This window comes from Nymphalis io, chromosome 22 (genome assembly GCF_905147045.1).
Source record: "Nymphalis io chromosome 22, ilAglIoxx1.1, whole genome shotgun sequence".
NCBI classification, from domain to species: domain Eukaryota; kingdom Metazoa; phylum Arthropoda; class Insecta; order Lepidoptera; family Nymphalidae; genus Nymphalis; species Nymphalis io.
Genome location: NC_065909.1, coordinates 8,480,726 through 8,499,310, shown reverse-complemented (window position 1 = coordinate 8,499,310; position 18,585 = coordinate 8,480,726). Strand labels below are relative to the sequence as shown.

Below are 18,585 nucleotides of genomic sequence, written 5' to 3'. Positions count from 1 at the left end.
TATACAGGGCGGATGGAAATATACTGCTTTTTTATTCGGTTTTATCTGACTTTTTTCAGTTAGTTATTTATATTTAACATTGTCATAATTTATATATAAAATATGATAAATAATATTATTAGTTATTTTTTTAATTTCACTGTTGTGCATACCGTACGTAATGTGTTCACACAGACCTAAATATTCACATATGCTTAAAAAAATTTATGGTTTTTTTTTTTAAATGTTGTTTTGCCGTGTGATCAAATATGATGAATTATTTTTAATACGCTTCAAGTCTAAGAATGGGCAGCTAAAAATCAAAAGAAATAAAAACATGTATCTTAGTGATAGGACTTTATGGAAACCCTTCTGCCCAGAAGGTACCATCCACACATGACATATATATAATGGTATAGTATACAAGCATAGCCCATACGCAAGACAACAATTCTTAGTATTGTTGTGTTCCAGTTTGATGCCTCTGATGGGTTACTGAGCCAGTGTAACAATACAGGCACTACAGATGGTGACAATCTACCATCAGATGGCTCTTAAAAAATATAAAGTTCCGTTCCTGCACAATGACTTTTTCGTTTCAATTAACCCAAACATTTGAATTTAAAATAGGTGCTCTAAATAAATTTAGCTACACTCTGTATAATTAATTCGGTTTTTGGCGTTTTAATGAGGCCTAAAGACTTATCTTTTAATACTAGTTTACTCGATATTTAAATTTAATGTGGTTACCTAATTGGGTTTGTGGCCGTACCTTATTATATTTAGAAACGGACTACCTGTTCATATACCGACATCTCCACACAGTCATGTGGTAGAGAATGGTTATATTTCAAGGTCGAATTTGAATGACGTTTCAAGTGCAATAAGATTTCACTTCAGTAACTAAGTTTAGTTGTATAAGCTTTATATTTTTCATTTTAAAGTAATAAAGATAAATAACAGACTATAAATGTCCCACTGCTGCTGCCTAAACGAAAGATACCTCACGATTTTTTCCTTCACCACCAAGCAAGAAATTAATAATAAATATCAATTGTACACATGAACACTAATATATGCTTGCAACTCCGAAACATCGGTTAAGATTCACGTCTTCTAACGACTGGGTCATAACAGTACTTAATTTAATTTTAATTTAAAATATTACAAGCTCGTGTAACTAATTACAAGCGCAGTATGACACGCCAACTTAGTTTGGAAACTTCGCTAATCAGCACATTGGCCTTCTAAGGCATGACTTTCCTAATTGTTATGTATTGTATATACTTAAATAACTACTTTTTAATTCTAGAAGAGACATTCCAGTAGTAGTGGAGCAGGAAGAGATAGCGTTATTAGATATTATATATAAGCGTTAATGTTTGTTATTCCTGCCTATAATTAACTATTGGTATATTGGTATATAAGTATAAGGCCACAGAACTCGAGGTCTATTAAAAGTTATGGGGCTTTTCTGCCGAAGAATCTTAGTAACAGCCCGGATTATGGAAGTTGGAAGTGTGTACGCTCCCGTGCCTCGGAAAGACCGTAAAGCCGTTGGTTCTGCGCCTGAACTCCGATTGCCATCCCATCGGATTATGAGAGCTAGGTAATAGAGAGTGCACCTGTGCTTGTGCACACACTTGCGCATTAAAAAATGTCCTACGCAGTTCGCCTCTCTAGATTGGCCGACGTGACCGAAATCGGTCAGGAAGACATCGTCATTATTATAATGAAGTTTCACGGATTTTATATCGAGAAACAAGAAAATGAAACAGACTTTATTGATAAACGAAAGTTTAGTTTTAAAATAATTATATTCTGACTTCAACTATACTTATGTAAATTTAGGATATACACAAATACCTAACTTGATGTCGTAGTTAGAACAGTTGTGTTTTTGGCGATTGTCAAAATGGTTAATAAGAGTTTTTGTGTTGTTCGACGTTGGGTGTTCGGCGTACTAATCATTTTTAGAAGATTTAAATGAAAAATAAATTATGATATGAAAATGTAAGTTATTCAGTAGAATTGTTTTTATTAGTTTTTATCGTCGCTATATCTATAAAAGCTTCGCTGTATTATATATAAAATAATAAAATTCAACTCATCTGCAACCTCGTCTAGTTTATTCAGTCGTGATGTACATAATACTTTATCCAGTCTTTGTAAATTATTTTTTTTATTTCAGTAACAGTAACAGCCTCTTAATGTCCCACTGCTGGGCTAAGGCCTCCTCTCCCTTTTGAGGAGAAGGTTTGGAGCTTATTCCACCACGCTGCTCCAATGCGGGTTGGTAGAATACACATGTGGCAGAATTTCAATGAAATTAGACACATGCAGGTTTCCTCACGATGTTTTCCTTCACCGTCAAGCACGAGATAAATTATAAAAACAAATTAAGCACATGAAAATTCAGTGGTGCTTGCCCGGGCTTGAACCCACAATCATCGATTAATTATTTTTATCTCATTCAATTCAATTCACGTCATATGGTATCTGTCTGAATTTTTACTCACGTCGATATTCTTAATTCAAATATATTCTTTGTAAGTTTATTTTAATTATATTTAGAACAATCCTCGTTATAGTTCAACCTTAGGACGATTAAGACGCATGTCTTCAGCCTTGTTGTCCAAAAACATATGTTTTTTCGCGTCATATTGTAGACGTAATTGTAAATTCATTTGCACGGTAACGTTATAACTTCAAATGTTTTTATTTTTATTTTACCTAAGATTATGCGAGTTCATGCCCATTACTGAAGGTCAATCGTGCTCGATGTCACATTATATTTTTTTTGTAAAATACGATAAAATTAATGTATTATTAAACTCTACATGTAGCCCGTGAAACCGTCTTAATAAAATTACAAAGAAATTTGGGGTTTTTCCGCAACATGAATCTTATGGAAAAAGTTTGTAAAACATTAAAGTATTTAAGGATAATATAAAAACAAAAAATAAACTTTTAATTCTTTTCTTAAAAGCAGAATGATGTTTTTAAATGAATGAGATTAATTAAAAAAGTATCTTTCTTGCTTTATTTTTTATAACTTTTTTGGGCGAAAATAAATGTAAAAATTATTACAAGTTAAGACAATATAACGTGTTTATCTATACTTCTGTACTACAAGTTTATTTTTTGTCGCAATGGAAACCTATTGAAGGGGAGCCGTTAAAAGCACTGTTACGTACATACATACGTTACAGTCGTACGGAGAGGTTACGGGATCGTTTCGATATAAGACAGCCACGGCACCTCCCGCTATGCTCCGTTCGTGACTTGGCGGAGTTCTTCTAAGGGCGTGAAGGTGATCTCGACCTCAATCCCCACCCCTCGCTAGCGCGTTCGACAGCTTAATATCATCTATGACTCCAGACGCCCTAACTTTTAAGCCACGGGTTGTGGAAAGGAAAAGACGACATATTCGTCTTCGCCGAGTGGGATTGGTACCTTTCTCTTTCCGCAGGAAATTTGTGCTGATTCCCTGTGGTTCATCAATAATACGATTTGCTCGCAGGAATTTAAGTACAAGTTAACAAAGCACTTTTCGAAACTATACTGTTTCGTAAATATAATAACTGCAATAAAATTGTATTCACCAAATTGTCCTAGAGTAACGTGATAGATTAAGCTCCAAATTTCTCATTAAAGGGTATAAGTATATTCTCATTAAGGGGAATAAGAGGTATTTCCTCAAGAGTGATTATTTTCGGGCGGATAATTATTTTCACAAAAAAAATTGTACATATGAACATTATATAAATGAAATGAAACGAAAATAGAATATCAAAATGAAATTTTCGGAATACGCCAGTTGCTAAAATGTATTTAATGCATTCCAAATGTAGAACGTTTAAATATGCAATATTCTCTGTTTTGCATATTTGCATAAAACCTTACTGCGATTTCATAACACGTCCGTCGTGGAAACGCATCGTGCTTATCATTCAATATAAGATTAAATTATAATATAATATTTTATTATGATGAAACTTTACCAGAGGATTAATTATATATGTTCATTTTGCATTGTCTGCATGGAATAATTCAATTATAAGTGTATTTCTGACACTTTTGACAAGCTTTTATTTTACTTATTTTGTTACGGCCCAATGTTGTGTTGGCCCAATGTTGTAGTTCCGTATATTTAACCAGTTCGATATATAACCATTTTTAATCAAAAAACAATCTGTTTAATCTGTACTGAGAAAAAAACATTTTTCATTAAAGATAAATCTATATATTTTCATGGATATACAAAAAGATTTTTTGTTTGCCTCGCGTTCCTAAGCCATTCATCTCTTTGATGTGAAACCTAGTACACTTGTTATTGATATTCGCATGATTATTTCTGGCATAACACCATCAATGTAGACGTTCGAGGTATGTTACATACGCTTCTGTTTGTTCAATTTATTTTATTCCAAGTTAATATGTTATTACAGTTAATGTTATGTTTAATACGTAATTAACTTACTTGTTTACGGTAAAAGTAAAAACAAACACGTTAACAAATAAAACGTTTCGAATAAGTTTTTTCATGCTGCCATCACTGACTGCCAAATGGTGACGGTAACCATCATCCATGTACATTGGCAATATAAGAAATATTAACCATCTCTTACAGCGCCACAAACCTTCGTAATTAAGATATCACCCTCACCAATCAAACCAGAACACAACAATAATAAGTGTTGCTATTTGGCGATGTGACTGATTGCCTTTGCCATTGCCTGAACTCTTTCCGGTCGTGTCGGATTGCCCTCCCATCGGATTATGAGAGTTAGGGAATAGAGAGTGCACCTGTGTTTGCGCACACACTTGTGCACTATAATATTTCCTGCGTAGTTGGCTCTTTCGGCCGTTGCCAAAATCGGTTTGGAGGACATTATTATTATTACTATGTGAGTGAGTGGTATCTACCCAGAATAGCTTGCACAGAGCCCTGCTACCAAGTAAAAATATCCTGAGAAATATAAAAAGAACATATTGAGTGAAGAGTCATCTTTCTTCCTTTAGTGAATTTATTTACTAGAAAAATAAAAAGCAGTTGTCCTACTGCTCTTTCCTCTCCTATTGAAATGAAAGTTTTAGGGAGTAGCTTCCTCTAATGAATTAGGCACTTAGAAGGTATTAGAAAATTACGAAAGTCGAGGAATCCATTACATTTGTGATTGAATAAGAAAATACGAATCGTAAGTATTTCAATGAATGATATGTAAATCAGCCTGGTTAAAAGCTCCAGCCATTAGACACATCTGCGACTGAACGAGATGAATATTTCAATGAGTTTGGTAACAAAGATGCGTTCCATCTTTAATAAGTTGTCATTGGCAGATAAATTTTCGAACGATTTTCCTTTCATATTTTATCTGACACTTAAAATCTATAAATAATAAAAAAAATATATATGTACATGATTATGTCATCGTCAATTTTTTCTCAAATTATTTCCTCGACTAAGTTTTATTCAATTTTAATATTTTGTTATTAATATAGACTGTCTATTCAAACTAATTTATATTATAAATATAAGAGTAGAAAAAGCTTCTACATGCAATGTTTAAATCCTAATATTATACACAAAACTCTATTAGTTTACGTGGCGTATGTCAGTACAGCTCCCAGTCGGTATGTTTTGTTCGACATCTTCAAAAATCATCCTCATATTTTAACCAATTTATACAAAACAATTATGAATTATACGCCTAAACCTTTATCATGAATCACTTCGTCCATTAGTGAAAACCATATTAAAATCCGTTTGCTAGTTGCTAGGAGTTAATCGCGGTCAGACAGACAGGCAGATTGATGTGATTATACTTTATACATTGAGATAAACATCTAGTGTCCTGCGAAAACACGAGGTGTGTTTTTAACTTTGACTTTTATAATGACCGTTTTATTCGATTTTGTTTTATATTATTTTGGTTCCATTGAATCATTAAAGTAAAATCATTTGGTACGCAATCTCTTATGTAAATACTTCTCCCGTCTTCTTGGGATTTTTTTTTATTTGTAACTGTGGCTTTGAACTGTGTGTGTTTGAAAGTAACTTTCGTCAGTCTAATTGAATTAGTCTTGAGAATTGAATGTTTATATATAAGGAATTGATAAGTGTGAGATATGATATGTGCATCCCTTAAAGATGACAAAATTAAATTTTTCTATAATAATAATAATAATGTCCTCCAGACCAATTCCGGCCACGGCGGCCAATCTCAAGAGAGATTAGCCAACTACGCAGGAGATTTTATAGTGCACAAGTGTGTGCGCAAACACAGGTGCACTCTCTATTCCCTAACTCTCATAATCCGATGGGACGGCAATCCGACACGACCGGAAAGAGTTCAGACGCAGGAGCAACGGTTTTACGTGCTAATCGAGGCATGGGAGTGTACACACTTCCAACTTCCAGACTCCGGGCTGCTACTGAGAATTTTCTGACAGAAAAACCCAATAACTTTTTATTGGCCCGACCTGGGAATTGAACCCAGGACCTCCGGGTCTGCGGCCTTATATCAAGCCACTAGACCAACGAGGCACTAAAAAATATTTCTATAATAATATATTGTATGTTCACCAATTAACAATATGGATGATTTAAGAGCTATTCTATAATTCATCCCCTGTATATATCAACACCACGGTCCGTCATATATTACATTAAAGTAAAATATACCCTTTGTCCATAAATTAATGAATACCATTTATATTAGACTATTATATGTATCATTTATATTATACTGTCATATTACTATCACATATTATTAATCCTTTAAATAATAATATTTCAAATGTTATAAACAAAAAGGATGATTGTTTTCATTTTACAAATTCAAATAAAAAAACATAAGTAAAAAATTCAGTCTAATGCTTTCGAAAGCATTCGAATGTACATAAGTTTTATTAAAAGAATTTATAAGTACATACAATTGTTAGAAAAAAAAGTTATTTTTTGTAGTCAAGTTCATAACATTATATATTTGTTTCAGAAACCGCATTGAAAGAACAGCCTCGAAGCGTTGGCGTGGTTCAGTCCGTCGAGTGGTAGCGGCTACAGTTTGTGAGTTTGCTGTGATTTCTTTAGATTTTATTGTTATCAACTATTGAAGTATATACTTGTTTATACTAGTATTGTAATATCGAAAATGTGTTTGTTTGTTACGTTTTAAGTCTTAACTATTCTCCCGATCATCATGAAATTATTCGTACACAATCCTGAGTACTGATAAGAATTAGTAGTAGTAACAACCTGTGAATGGCCCACTGCTGGGCTAAAGGCCTCCTCTTCTCTTTTTGAGGAGAAGGTTTTGGAGCTTATTCCACTACGCTGCTCCAATGCGGATTGGTGGAATACACATGTGGCAGTATTTCAGTGAAATGAGACACATGCAGGTTTCCTGTTGATGTTTTCCTTCAGCAGAAAGCTCGAGATGAATTATAATCACAAATTAAGCACATGAAAATTCAGTGGTGCTTGCCCGGGTTTGAACCCACGATCATCGGTTAAGATTCACGCGTTCTTACCACTGAACCATTTCGGATTAGTATAAGTCAAACTTAACTAATGTCAGCTACGCGAGTAAAAATCCTATTTATATATCAATTTGAAGGCTTATAACGTAATCTATCTCATTATTACCAATTCTTAGCAAGATCTCATCTCAAAATATTCTAACAATTGCTCAACAAGCAATTTGATTTAAAAAAATAAATTTAATAAATAAGTCTGATACAAGTTCACAGCATTCTATTCTTGGACCATTTATCTCTCGCATTTATATAAATGGCTTACCATATTATCTTTTAGATAACAAACACGAGCCGTATTCTTTGTTGATTACAATTTAACTACTTTTTAATTGCGGGTATATTAAAGTAAAAATTGATAATCTTTTACATGATTTTGCATGGGTAAGTTAATAATTAAATTTTATTCACATCAAAATTTTTTTGATTCAAATGTTTCTTAGTCGTGTTTATATTTATATTTATACTTATATTATTAATCTAGTGTCAGTGTGGTTAGTTATTTTATTGTAATGTGCATCCCGATTGGGTGGAAACCTCCTCTTTCTCCTTCTAGAATCCTCTACCTCTGGTGAGAACCATCCAATCTTGCCCTGCTTTCTTAACAATATCATCAGTCCACCGTTTTGTTGGTCTGCCGATGCTTCTTTTCCCTAATGGCCACGTCCAGCGTGCCACTTTTGTTGTCCATCTATTGTCTTTAAGTCTTGAGATATGACCAGTCCATTGCCATTTTAAGCTTATTGTGTGTATAACTACATTATAATTTTTAAGATTGCGTTTGATCAAAAGCATAAATAAACTTCGATAGAAAAAAAACATGAAATGCACCTCTAACTCTTTTGTTACATTTATACTCGTAATGCTAAATGTTGTTGAGATAAATGCTGGATAATTTATTATATTTACATATAATCTATAACTACATATTTGTTTTAAAAGTTTAATTAAAGTTAATATAATAATAATATGTTTAATACGGACATCAAGAAAAATATATTAAAGGAAATACTGCTGGTCGTGGTGTAGATAGAAAAAGCATGAAAATGAAAGATTGAGTGAGCATGCGTATTGACAAGGGCGTGTAACGGACACGCAGTTCATCTCTAAAATCTGAATTATTGCTTTCTCGTATTAAAATTATATTTATTATTAACAATTCTCTAAAATAATACAATTTTTTAGATTAAGTAACTTACAAATAAATAATAACAAAAAACGTATCACATTCTCTTCTCCAATTTTACATTTTATAAGAAATTAATTCAAAACATTTTAAAGATTGATAAATCAGGTTTATTGTACTGTACCAAATAATAAAAATAATAAAAGAGTATTCGCTGTATTCGATAGTATTCGTTGATTTTACAGGATTTATAAATATAAATGTATATACTTAATACATATTATACATAACATTATGTAATATACTAATAATTTTTGATTAATGAAAAAGAATTTTTCGGAGGAGGGATCGGTTTTTGAGAGTTAGGGAATAGAGAGTGCACTGTGTTGTGCACTGTGTCGTGAGTGCACTATAATATCTCTTGCGCAGTTGGCTAATCTCTCTTTAGATTGGCTGCCGTGGCCGAAATCGGTCTGGAGGACATTATAAATATTATTATTATTTTTATATACCTGCTTACTTGAATAAATTTTTGAAAGCTTTACATTAAAATTAAATTTATAAAGTTACGATTCAAAAGTGCTTGTTCAAAATTAAGGATTAGCACAAATTATTTATAAAAAATTATCATCACAATACACACACACAATAAGGATCATCATATAAGTAAACTAGCGAATAGACTCAGCCCGCAGCATCACGGTCAAATAATCATAACTTATTACAAAGTTATATTCTGTTATGTTCACAGTTCAGTTCTCTGTCACAGGGTTAGTCATTCTGTCGCGGGTCAACGACCAATATAATTGTGTACAAGCTTTCACACACAGTATCGTAAACATTTAAAATTGTCAGTTATGATATTAAAAAAAAGTTATAAAAAAATCCGTGGCCAGAGTTAAAGACAATAAGTAAAACTAGAAATAAACGTCCCACTGCTGGGCACTGACTGATTGATTATTTATTTATTATTTAATTATATAATATATATTTCTTTCTCTTCTTCTGATTCTTTCAATTGAATAAAGATTTTATTTTGACATTTTTTTTCAGAAAAGCATGATGATATATGTATTAACTTTTTTTTTAAATTACATTAATTACAAAGAAAACGTACTCTTCGTCCTATTCCTCTATTTATTCGACTATTATAATGTCATATTGTGTGATACGATTTTTATGAGCAAAATAAAAACAGAATAAACTACTGACTACTTATAAATACGGATACAAATAAATAACAATTACAGAAAAGAAATATTAAAGAAAACAGTATTACTAAAATTGTGTACTTTCTTTCAGACAACCTATCTTGCTTCACGCATGGTTGCAGCACAGGCTGGGTTTCTGGTGTTCTTGGCAATGAAGCACTAACTGGTGGCGCATGGCTGGCAGCGCTACCATGCCTGGTTGCGCTGCCAGCAGCACCCATGTTCGCTGTGTTAGCCGACACGCGGGGAAGAAGAGCAGGAGCGCTTTGTATATGTCTTAGCTTTATTGTAAGTTATTGCAATATTTTAATACAGTACAGTAACAGTAACAGCCTGTAAATGTCCCACTTCTGGGCTAAGGCCTCCTCTCCCTTTTTGAGGAGAAGGTTTTGGAGCTTATTCCACCATGCTCCAATGCGGGTTGGTGGAATACACATGTGGCAGAATTTCGATGAAATTAGACACATGCAGGTTTCCTCACGATGTTTTCCTTCACCGAAAAGCACGAATTATAACAGAAATTAAGCACATGAAAATTCAGAGGTGCTTGCCCGGGTTTGAACCCACATTCATCGGTTAAGATTCACGCGTTATTACCACTGGGCCATGTCGAATATTTTAATGAATATCATGAATTTTGGTTTATTCATTAATTAGCGCTCATTTACATTATCAGTTGTATATTATATAATTGTTATTAAAATGAGGTCTTATCGGGGCCTTTGCTAATGTGACAATAATTTTAGAATAGAATAGAATATGCTTCATTGTACACCAAAAGAGTTACAAAAACATACAGTTCTAAGCACAAACATCTTACTATTAATGTACAAAAGGTGGTCTTATCGCTAAAAGAGCGATCTCTTCCAAATAACTTTTGGGTGAAGGACATGAGATAAATAAAGCGGTGAAAACGGTTAAATTTTAATAGTAATAAATATTGGATAAAATTATTATAAAAGATTTTTGATTATATTTTACAGATATCATGTACATTGTTTTACGTACAGTGCGTTAACGAGAGTGTCTTACAGTTTGTTAGTGGGTATATCTTAAATCATAATAGATATAGGAAAACTGTTTTAGATAACTAAATGAATTCCGAAATCTGTAAAAATAAAATTAACAATATATATTTTCGACAAGAAATTCTCCGTTTCGTGATAATAATTCTATCAAATCCGTGGACAACTTATGAATAGATAATTGATGATAAAAATCAAAAATTGTACAATTGCAGTTATAATTAATTCTTTAGCTGTAATACACAATCAATTCTCTTTTGATTACTGTATTGTTGCTTCACAAAATGGCTTAGAGCACGTTCTTACATATAAAGTATGATGATAACTGTATTCGTCATCATTTAAGCAAGGAACTTATGTCCTATGTAAACATTAAAGTTTCTCCCATAAGTAGCTAGCGTAAGGATGTTTTAATTGAATAAAAAAAACATAAGGATGTTTTCTGTCGCAGATGTATGGATCCAATACATTTGTTTGAATGTGTTTTTCCAGATTAGCTGGTCGTTAGCTGCCTGGTGTGGAGCTCGAGGCGTGTGGGCAGCGAGGGTTGCAGCAGGAGCAGGTGGTGCTGGTGCACTTGCGTTGGCTCCACTTTACTGTGCAGAAATTGCGCCCAGAACTAGAGGTCTTGCTGCTATGCCAGCATTGGCATGCAGGTTAACATTTTTTAGCTAATTCGATATATTATATGGCCAAGCAACGTGTTCTGCACATTTAACATAAATGTGGACATATACAAAAACCAAGGCATAAGATTAGCTAGGTATTACGTATCAGAGTTTAGATTGAAAGCATTTAATACCTATTTACTGAACTATTCTTATGATGAAGAGGTGAAAAGGATAAAAATAAAGTTACGGAAAATCATGACATACAAGATATAAGCATATTTTGCACGTAAGAAGAAAACGAAATAGTTAAAAGCAAACAAGACGCACGCAAAATATTAACTAATTGGAAAGCATACCGTTCATAGGTGATCGAGGTTTTTCTCCGAAATCACAGAAAAGTTCTTATTAAGTTAATTTGTTTTTGTCCTGTAAAAATGTGACATGATCACCCTAATTTATTCAGTTCACTGAAAGTAAGATATCTTCTGTTATCAGGTTTGGCTTGAATCCAACTTACGAAAGTGAATAATTTGATTTGCTTTATTTGGCCAACATTTGGAGGCGAGACTTCGCGAAGACAAGCAATTTACTAGCCAAATATTCAATTGCAGTTTCGAGATATATGATTCATTTAATTAATTTATGTGTGTAACTTTTGGGTAATTAATGTAGGCTGTTAATTCACTGTACTTTCAAGTATGGTGAATTATATAAATTAAGTGAATATTCTCTATTTCCAAGTAACTAGCCAGCATTTTAATCGCTATGGAGATCAATGCCGTTCATGGCCGGATTCAATGATTTAGAAACGATTAGGTATGGTAGAATCATCGGTTCAAAGACGTATACAATAATAAACTTCGTTCATAAGACTGAATAAATAAAGACTTATTCATCCATTATACATATTTATTATAAAAAAGGATGCAATTGTTATTTTTATATTTTTAATATTACATCTGATGTTATTTTTAAATATTAAATAAGCAATATCGTACGACTGAAATATCATTCTTTTTTTAAATATTAAATAACTAATGTTTTTTATTAAATTCAAACTTTAATTGATAGCAAGTGATGTAAGGAGTTATATATAGTACCGTAACCGTAACAGCCTGTGAATGTCCCACTGCTGGGCTAAAGGCCTCCTCTCCTCTTTTTGAGGAGAAGGTTTGGAGCTTATTCCACCACGCTGCTCCAATGCGGGTTGGTAGAATTCACATGTGGCAGAATTTCAGTGAAATTAGACACATGCAGGTTTCCTCACGATGTTTTCCTTCACCGTAAAGCACGAGATGAATTATAATCACAAATTAAGCACATGAAAATTCAGTGGTGCTTGCCCGGGTTTGAACCCACGATCATCGGTTAAGATTCACGCGTTCTTACCACAGGGCCATCTCGGTGTATAGTATATATATAGTACATACTGAAAAAATACCTTCACTCAAAACACCTTAACCGTTTCTTATTTCGTGTACGTTATGTATTGTGTGGAGCTTAATAAATATAACATAAGCCTCATAATCAATCTTTTATATATTGTAGATTTTTTCATTTCACTAAATAAATCTTACACTCGTTTCTGGTAGACAATTCTGTCTTTATTTCTCATAGGTCTAATTTAGTACTAGTAGCATGTAGTTATTTGATAAATTTCAATCGATTCCTTTAACACATTCAATCAATATTATTAATTATTTTCAGTTGCGGTATCCTCTTTGCCTATTCAGCCGGTGGTATATTATCTGCGCATGCTTTATCTCTATCAATGGCTATACCACCAGCTATTCTGCTGCTATCTTTGATTTGGTTGCCAGAAACACCTTCATTTCTTATCAGCGTTGGAAAAATTCAGGTATATCTTAAAAGTAATATTTAATTCTAAATCTGTATTAACAACATTAACAATAATAATAGGTATCGATAAAATAACGCCTTTAATAACTTTCTAACTTACTCTTTATTAGAAAAATAATTAATGCCTGTGAGAAGTTTCGATAACATTATTATACCTAACTTTTACATTCAGGAAGCAGCAAAAATCATGTGCTGGTTCGACGGATCTGATTTCCGAGAAGACTTGACTGATGTAATCGAGCAGCAAGAGGTCCGCATACGCATATCAGAAGGATATGGAAGGAAAGAAGTTATGAGAAGACAGGACTCTGATACTTTCCAACCAATGCTAAAACGGAGTAGTGGGCTTGAATCTAACTCTGATCGAGATAGAGTTGAGAAATCAGCATGTAGAGAACTATGTAGGTATTTTAGTAAAAATACTAAAGATAATAAATTTTACTAATTGGTTGTGTGGTGTTGTCCTATTGTTTGCTACTAAAATATGACTGGGATAGACAGGCTTGGGAAGGTTTTTGTATTGCTACGTTAGCCTTCATATATCGTAATTGTTTGAGTAATTAAGTGTGACCACCTAATTTTTATAATCAACATTGTGAATAAACATCTCCCTTCCACTGCCTTATCTAAAATATTTAGTAAGTAGTAGTAACGGGTTAAGGGTATGTGAAAAATCCTGACAAACGCAGCTAAACTTGATAATATAGGCTAGACTTTATAACATTATATCGATGTCACATACTTTTATTTATTAAAAACACGGTATAATTAAGTTCAGTGTTCTGTTTCTGTGATTGATTTTAAGAGTGTAAACTACAAAAATATTATTCAGTAAAACATGTGTGCTTGATCCGTCTGCAGTCCGTCACGGCAGCAATCGCCGCGCTCTGTTGTCATGTTGTGTGGTACTGTGCGCGGCAGCAGGCAGTGGTGCGGGTGCCGTCAACAGTTTTGCAGCCGCCGTACTGCGCCATTCCGCGCACAGCGTGCCCGTCTTAAACATCACCGCTTATAACTTTACCATTTACAATGGGTAAGGCATTGACATTGTATTCTCATATATGACACCTCTATCATTGGTTTTTTATTACATTTAAATACATGGAAATGAGAAGCAAATTTATCAAATATATATAAAGAAAAAAAACAACATCCTTTAACTAAATTTAAGAATCGGTAAATATTTAATTTTTAAGTTTTTAGATCTCTCATCATTATTATACATAAAATTTAGCAATAAATACATACATACAATCTATATTAATCTAGTACGTCTAATATTATAAACGCAAACGTAACTTTCGCTATCTTTCGCGTCTAAACCACTGAACCGATTGTGATGAAGGACTTAGGCTACTTTTTTATACCTAACACCTGACTCCCTACGTCTAACATACGAGTGAAGTCACAAGCGAATACTTGTATACAATTCAATTACTATCAATAATTCACAATCGAATAAAAACCTTTGTTTTGCTTTAGTTAGTATTGTATAATATATTTTGTCACCGAGTATACTATGATGTCAATTATATATATATATATATATATATATATATATATATATATATATATATATATAAACAGTAATAATAATGTACTCCAGACCGATTTCGGCCACGGCGGCCAATCTCAAGAGAGATTAGCCAACTAAGTAGGAGATATTATAGTGCACAAGTGTGTGCGCAAACACAGGTGCACTCTCTATTCCCTAACTCTCATAATCCGATGGGACGGCAATCCGACACGACTGGAAAGAATTCATACGCAGGACCAACGACTTTACGTGCTTTCCGAGGCACTGGAGTGTACACACTTCCAACTTCCAGACTCCGGGCTGTTACTGAGAATTTTCTGACAGAAAAACCCAATAACTTTTTATTGGCCCGACCTGGGAATTGAACCCAGGACCTCTGGATCTGCAGCCTTACATCAAGCCACAAGACTAACAAGGCAATCATAAAAGCAGTGTATAAATATATATCGTCACTATAAATATTTAAATGATTAGTAGTAAAAATCGTATGTTTATAATACTTTTGCAGAACCCTACCTCGTGCGATATTCGAGTCATCGGAAGCTGGTTCAATGCTATGCGGCACAGCACTGGTGCTAGGAGCGGCCGTCGCCACAGTCACCGTTGACAAAGTTGGAAGGAAGGTACTTAATATGAGAATGGGATTCGTACATACATTTATTTTCTGTTCATGAAAATTAGCATGATCCACTGGTACAAGTATCAGCTAAGTGTAGCCATATTCCCTGTATTTTAATTAGTCTAGGTCGCTCTCTTTAACACCACTGTACCATTGAAATAAGTGCTACTGAATCAAAAGTTATTTAGTTCAAGGTCAACTGTGATTAGTTTTCTTCATTACGATTTCTTTTAAGAAAGCAAGCGAGCACTTTTATCCATTCGCCTCACCACTCATGGTTAGTTGTCACGTTCAACCCACAGACGATCTGACTTTCTAAGAAATACTTCTTACCCCGTAATGCGCCGCTAACCACCTACTAAGTAGGTATATATCTTGAACATTGGCTCACTCACCATTCAATCAATAATAATAAGAAAGTACTGTTGTGAGATTGGAGATACGCCTACTAACGGGCGTATATATAATTTACCATATAGGATTATCTATATGATAATTTGTTTGACTTTGTATTTGAATACTTAAAATACTGCGAACGAGTGAATGATTTTCTCTTTATTTTATACAAGTTCCAATATGTTTTCCTTAACTACTGTAACTTGTACAGAGAACAGGATCAAATATAAAGACAACTTAGGCACTTGCTAGCTCGAATTTGAACCAGCTACGTATATTTCATTTTAACACGTTCTATACGACGGACTATTTTGACTAGTTATATTATATCTACATTTCGAATATAAATCACTTAATACTTTGCATTACCAATCTTGCATATTTTTTCAGACACTTCTGCTTTGGTCGTGTACTGGAATAGTCTTGGGGTTGACGGTATTAGGAATATACTGTGATCCCCACCTACGCATGCACTCCTGGTACTTCCATCGCTTGTGGCCGTTACGGAAATTCAATTATAAGGAAAAGAACATTCGAGAAAGAATTGAAATTCAAGGAAATTATACGATTTACAATAATACCGTCGGTCAGTTTCTTAATGATAGTGGAAAATCGTGGTATAAAGTTACCGTTGAAGAACACAATTACACAATGGATACTAATTGGTCGGTTAAGTTTGAGCAACGAGACAAAGAAGACATAGCAATATGGCTGCCAGTTATTATACTGTCCTTGGTATTGTTCTTGTATAATATTGGACTCGGTTCAGTGCCCTTCGTCTTGATATCGGAACTATTTGCTGTCAATGTAAGTAATATTTGAATATTATTAAGAGTTAGATACATTAAGTAGCCTTTATATGTACTAAAATAAGTTAAGTACAAACAACAGCATACAAAGCCATACAAAATACTTCTTATTAGTCGATACGCTCTTGGTAGAGTGGTCGTGGTCGTCATGAAGTAGTGGCTGATGTTATTCTTTCAAGATGTACGCAATCTCTCCCTGTCAGCTGTTATCCTAGTACACCTATGTAATGGTTTGCCCACCGCATAGAGTTTTTTATTAAACCATGTGTCAAAATTATTTATAATAAGCAGTAAAAACTATGTACAGACATTTCTATAAAATTAAAATAAAAACAACAAAATACACATTACAAATTTAAAGCAAAAACACTCCGTTTTAAAGATTGTCCTGTGGCATTGTACCCAAGACGCTGGTACTGTTGCCTCTGCACCGCTAGACTCAGCCTTTGGGCTAAATAAGCACCAGCTCTTGGTATTATTGTGTTCCGGTTTGAAGGGAGAGTGAGCCAGTGTAATTACAGGCACAAGGGACATCTCAGTTCTTAAGGTTGGTGGCGCATTGGCAATGTCTAAGGGCGGTGATGATTACTTACTTACCATCAGGTGTCCCATTTACTCGTACGCCTGCCTAAAAAAAAATGGTATAAATTGGTTGAACAGTAGTTCTCTGTTAAAATTTTTGACAATTCTTGTTTGTTTGTTTTTTGTCACTTGATTAATATTTTCATTTAGGTGCGCAGTCTAGCATCCAGCTTCCTCATCGCTTGGATGTGGTTCAGCAATTTCCTCGTTCTCCGCTACTTCGGAACTATCGCCGTCTCGCTCGGCCTCCACGCCGCGTACTACATCTGCGCCTCAATCACACTCATAAGCGCCGGGTACATTTACATAGTGATACCCGAAACTAAAGGTAAAAGTCAGAACCAAATTAATGAAGCCTTGGAGGGACCTTGGATTCTTTTCAGGAGTAAGAGGAAAAATGAACGATGACATTTAAGTACCGGTGTCTTCACACTGTCTGAAAGGAATTTTAATGATAATTGAAAATTTAACAAATGTATAAACATTTAGGAGCTAGGAACGAGTTGAAATGATTCGATTTGTAAAGACGTGTTCACATTGAAAATGATAAAGAATAATGAGATGTTAATCACTGAATGAGTTGATTTGATTTTATCACAAAAGAAAATGATAATTAAAATGCTCAAGGTGTATCTTTTCTAATTTTAAAAACGGTTTTCGAAAGTAACAATTGTTGAAGTATATTTTAAATGATTACAGATAATATAGTTTTAGATTGAGCTCAATATATTGAAACTGATAAATATTCGAGTGAATATATAATAGTTTTATAGTAAATAGTAAATGTATGAATAGATCAAAGCTTTTTCATGTATTGAATATATTTATAGGATTAAGCGCTTATAACTGTGTCAATTACAGTAAGCCTATCAAAGGTTCGACTTAAATTATTAATGAGGATTGTAAAATGAATTAATTATTATGAATGTAAATATGCAGAAATAATATCCTCGTGCCTGCTATATCAAAATTCCTGATGCAATGTTAGTTCCATATTAATTGTTGTGCATTTAGTTAGGATAATTAATGTTGTAATTATTAAAACTAAGTATCTTCATTTATTCTAGTGTGGATTTTCAACGTAAGCTTTACGTTAATGAATCATATTCGTTTAGAAAATTATGAATGCGACAGTAACTCGGTCTGTTACGCTTTCGCAGCTAGAACCTTGGTCCGATTTTGGTTAAATTTCTTATAACACGAGCTTGATCCTTGAGGAAGGACATACGCTACTTTTAATAAAAACACCTCCCCCCAACCCCACAACGTATATTCTTATGGTATGGAACAT

General features: G+C 33.6%; 1 protein-coding gene across 1 annotated transcript in view; it reads left to right on the top strand.

The window, feature by feature from the left end:
- The window catches only part of LOC126777185 (solute carrier family 2, facilitated glucose transporter member 8-like), a 59,470-nt gene extending 41,603 nt beyond the window's left edge, over window positions 1–17,867 (top strand). Inside the window, exons 2-10 of the mRNA XM_050500151.1 lie at window positions 6,981–7,051; window positions 9,947–10,143; window positions 11,373–11,536; window positions 13,199–13,349; window positions 13,524–13,752; window positions 14,213–14,384; window positions 15,397–15,511; window positions 16,294–16,710; window positions 17,445–17,867. Of these exons, the coding sequence (XP_050356108.1) occupies window positions 6,981–7,051; window positions 9,947–10,143; window positions 11,373–11,536; window positions 13,199–13,349; window positions 13,524–13,752; window positions 14,213–14,384; window positions 15,397–15,511; window positions 16,294–16,710; window positions 17,445–17,702 (1,774 nt within the window). The 3' untranslated portion in view covers window positions 17,703–17,867. The remainder of the gene's footprint in view (window positions 1–6,980; window positions 7,052–9,946; window positions 10,144–11,372; window positions 11,537–13,198; window positions 13,350–13,523; window positions 13,753–14,212; window positions 14,385–15,396; window positions 15,512–16,293; window positions 16,711–17,444) is intronic.
- Window positions 17,868–18,585: the final 718 nt, after the last annotated feature.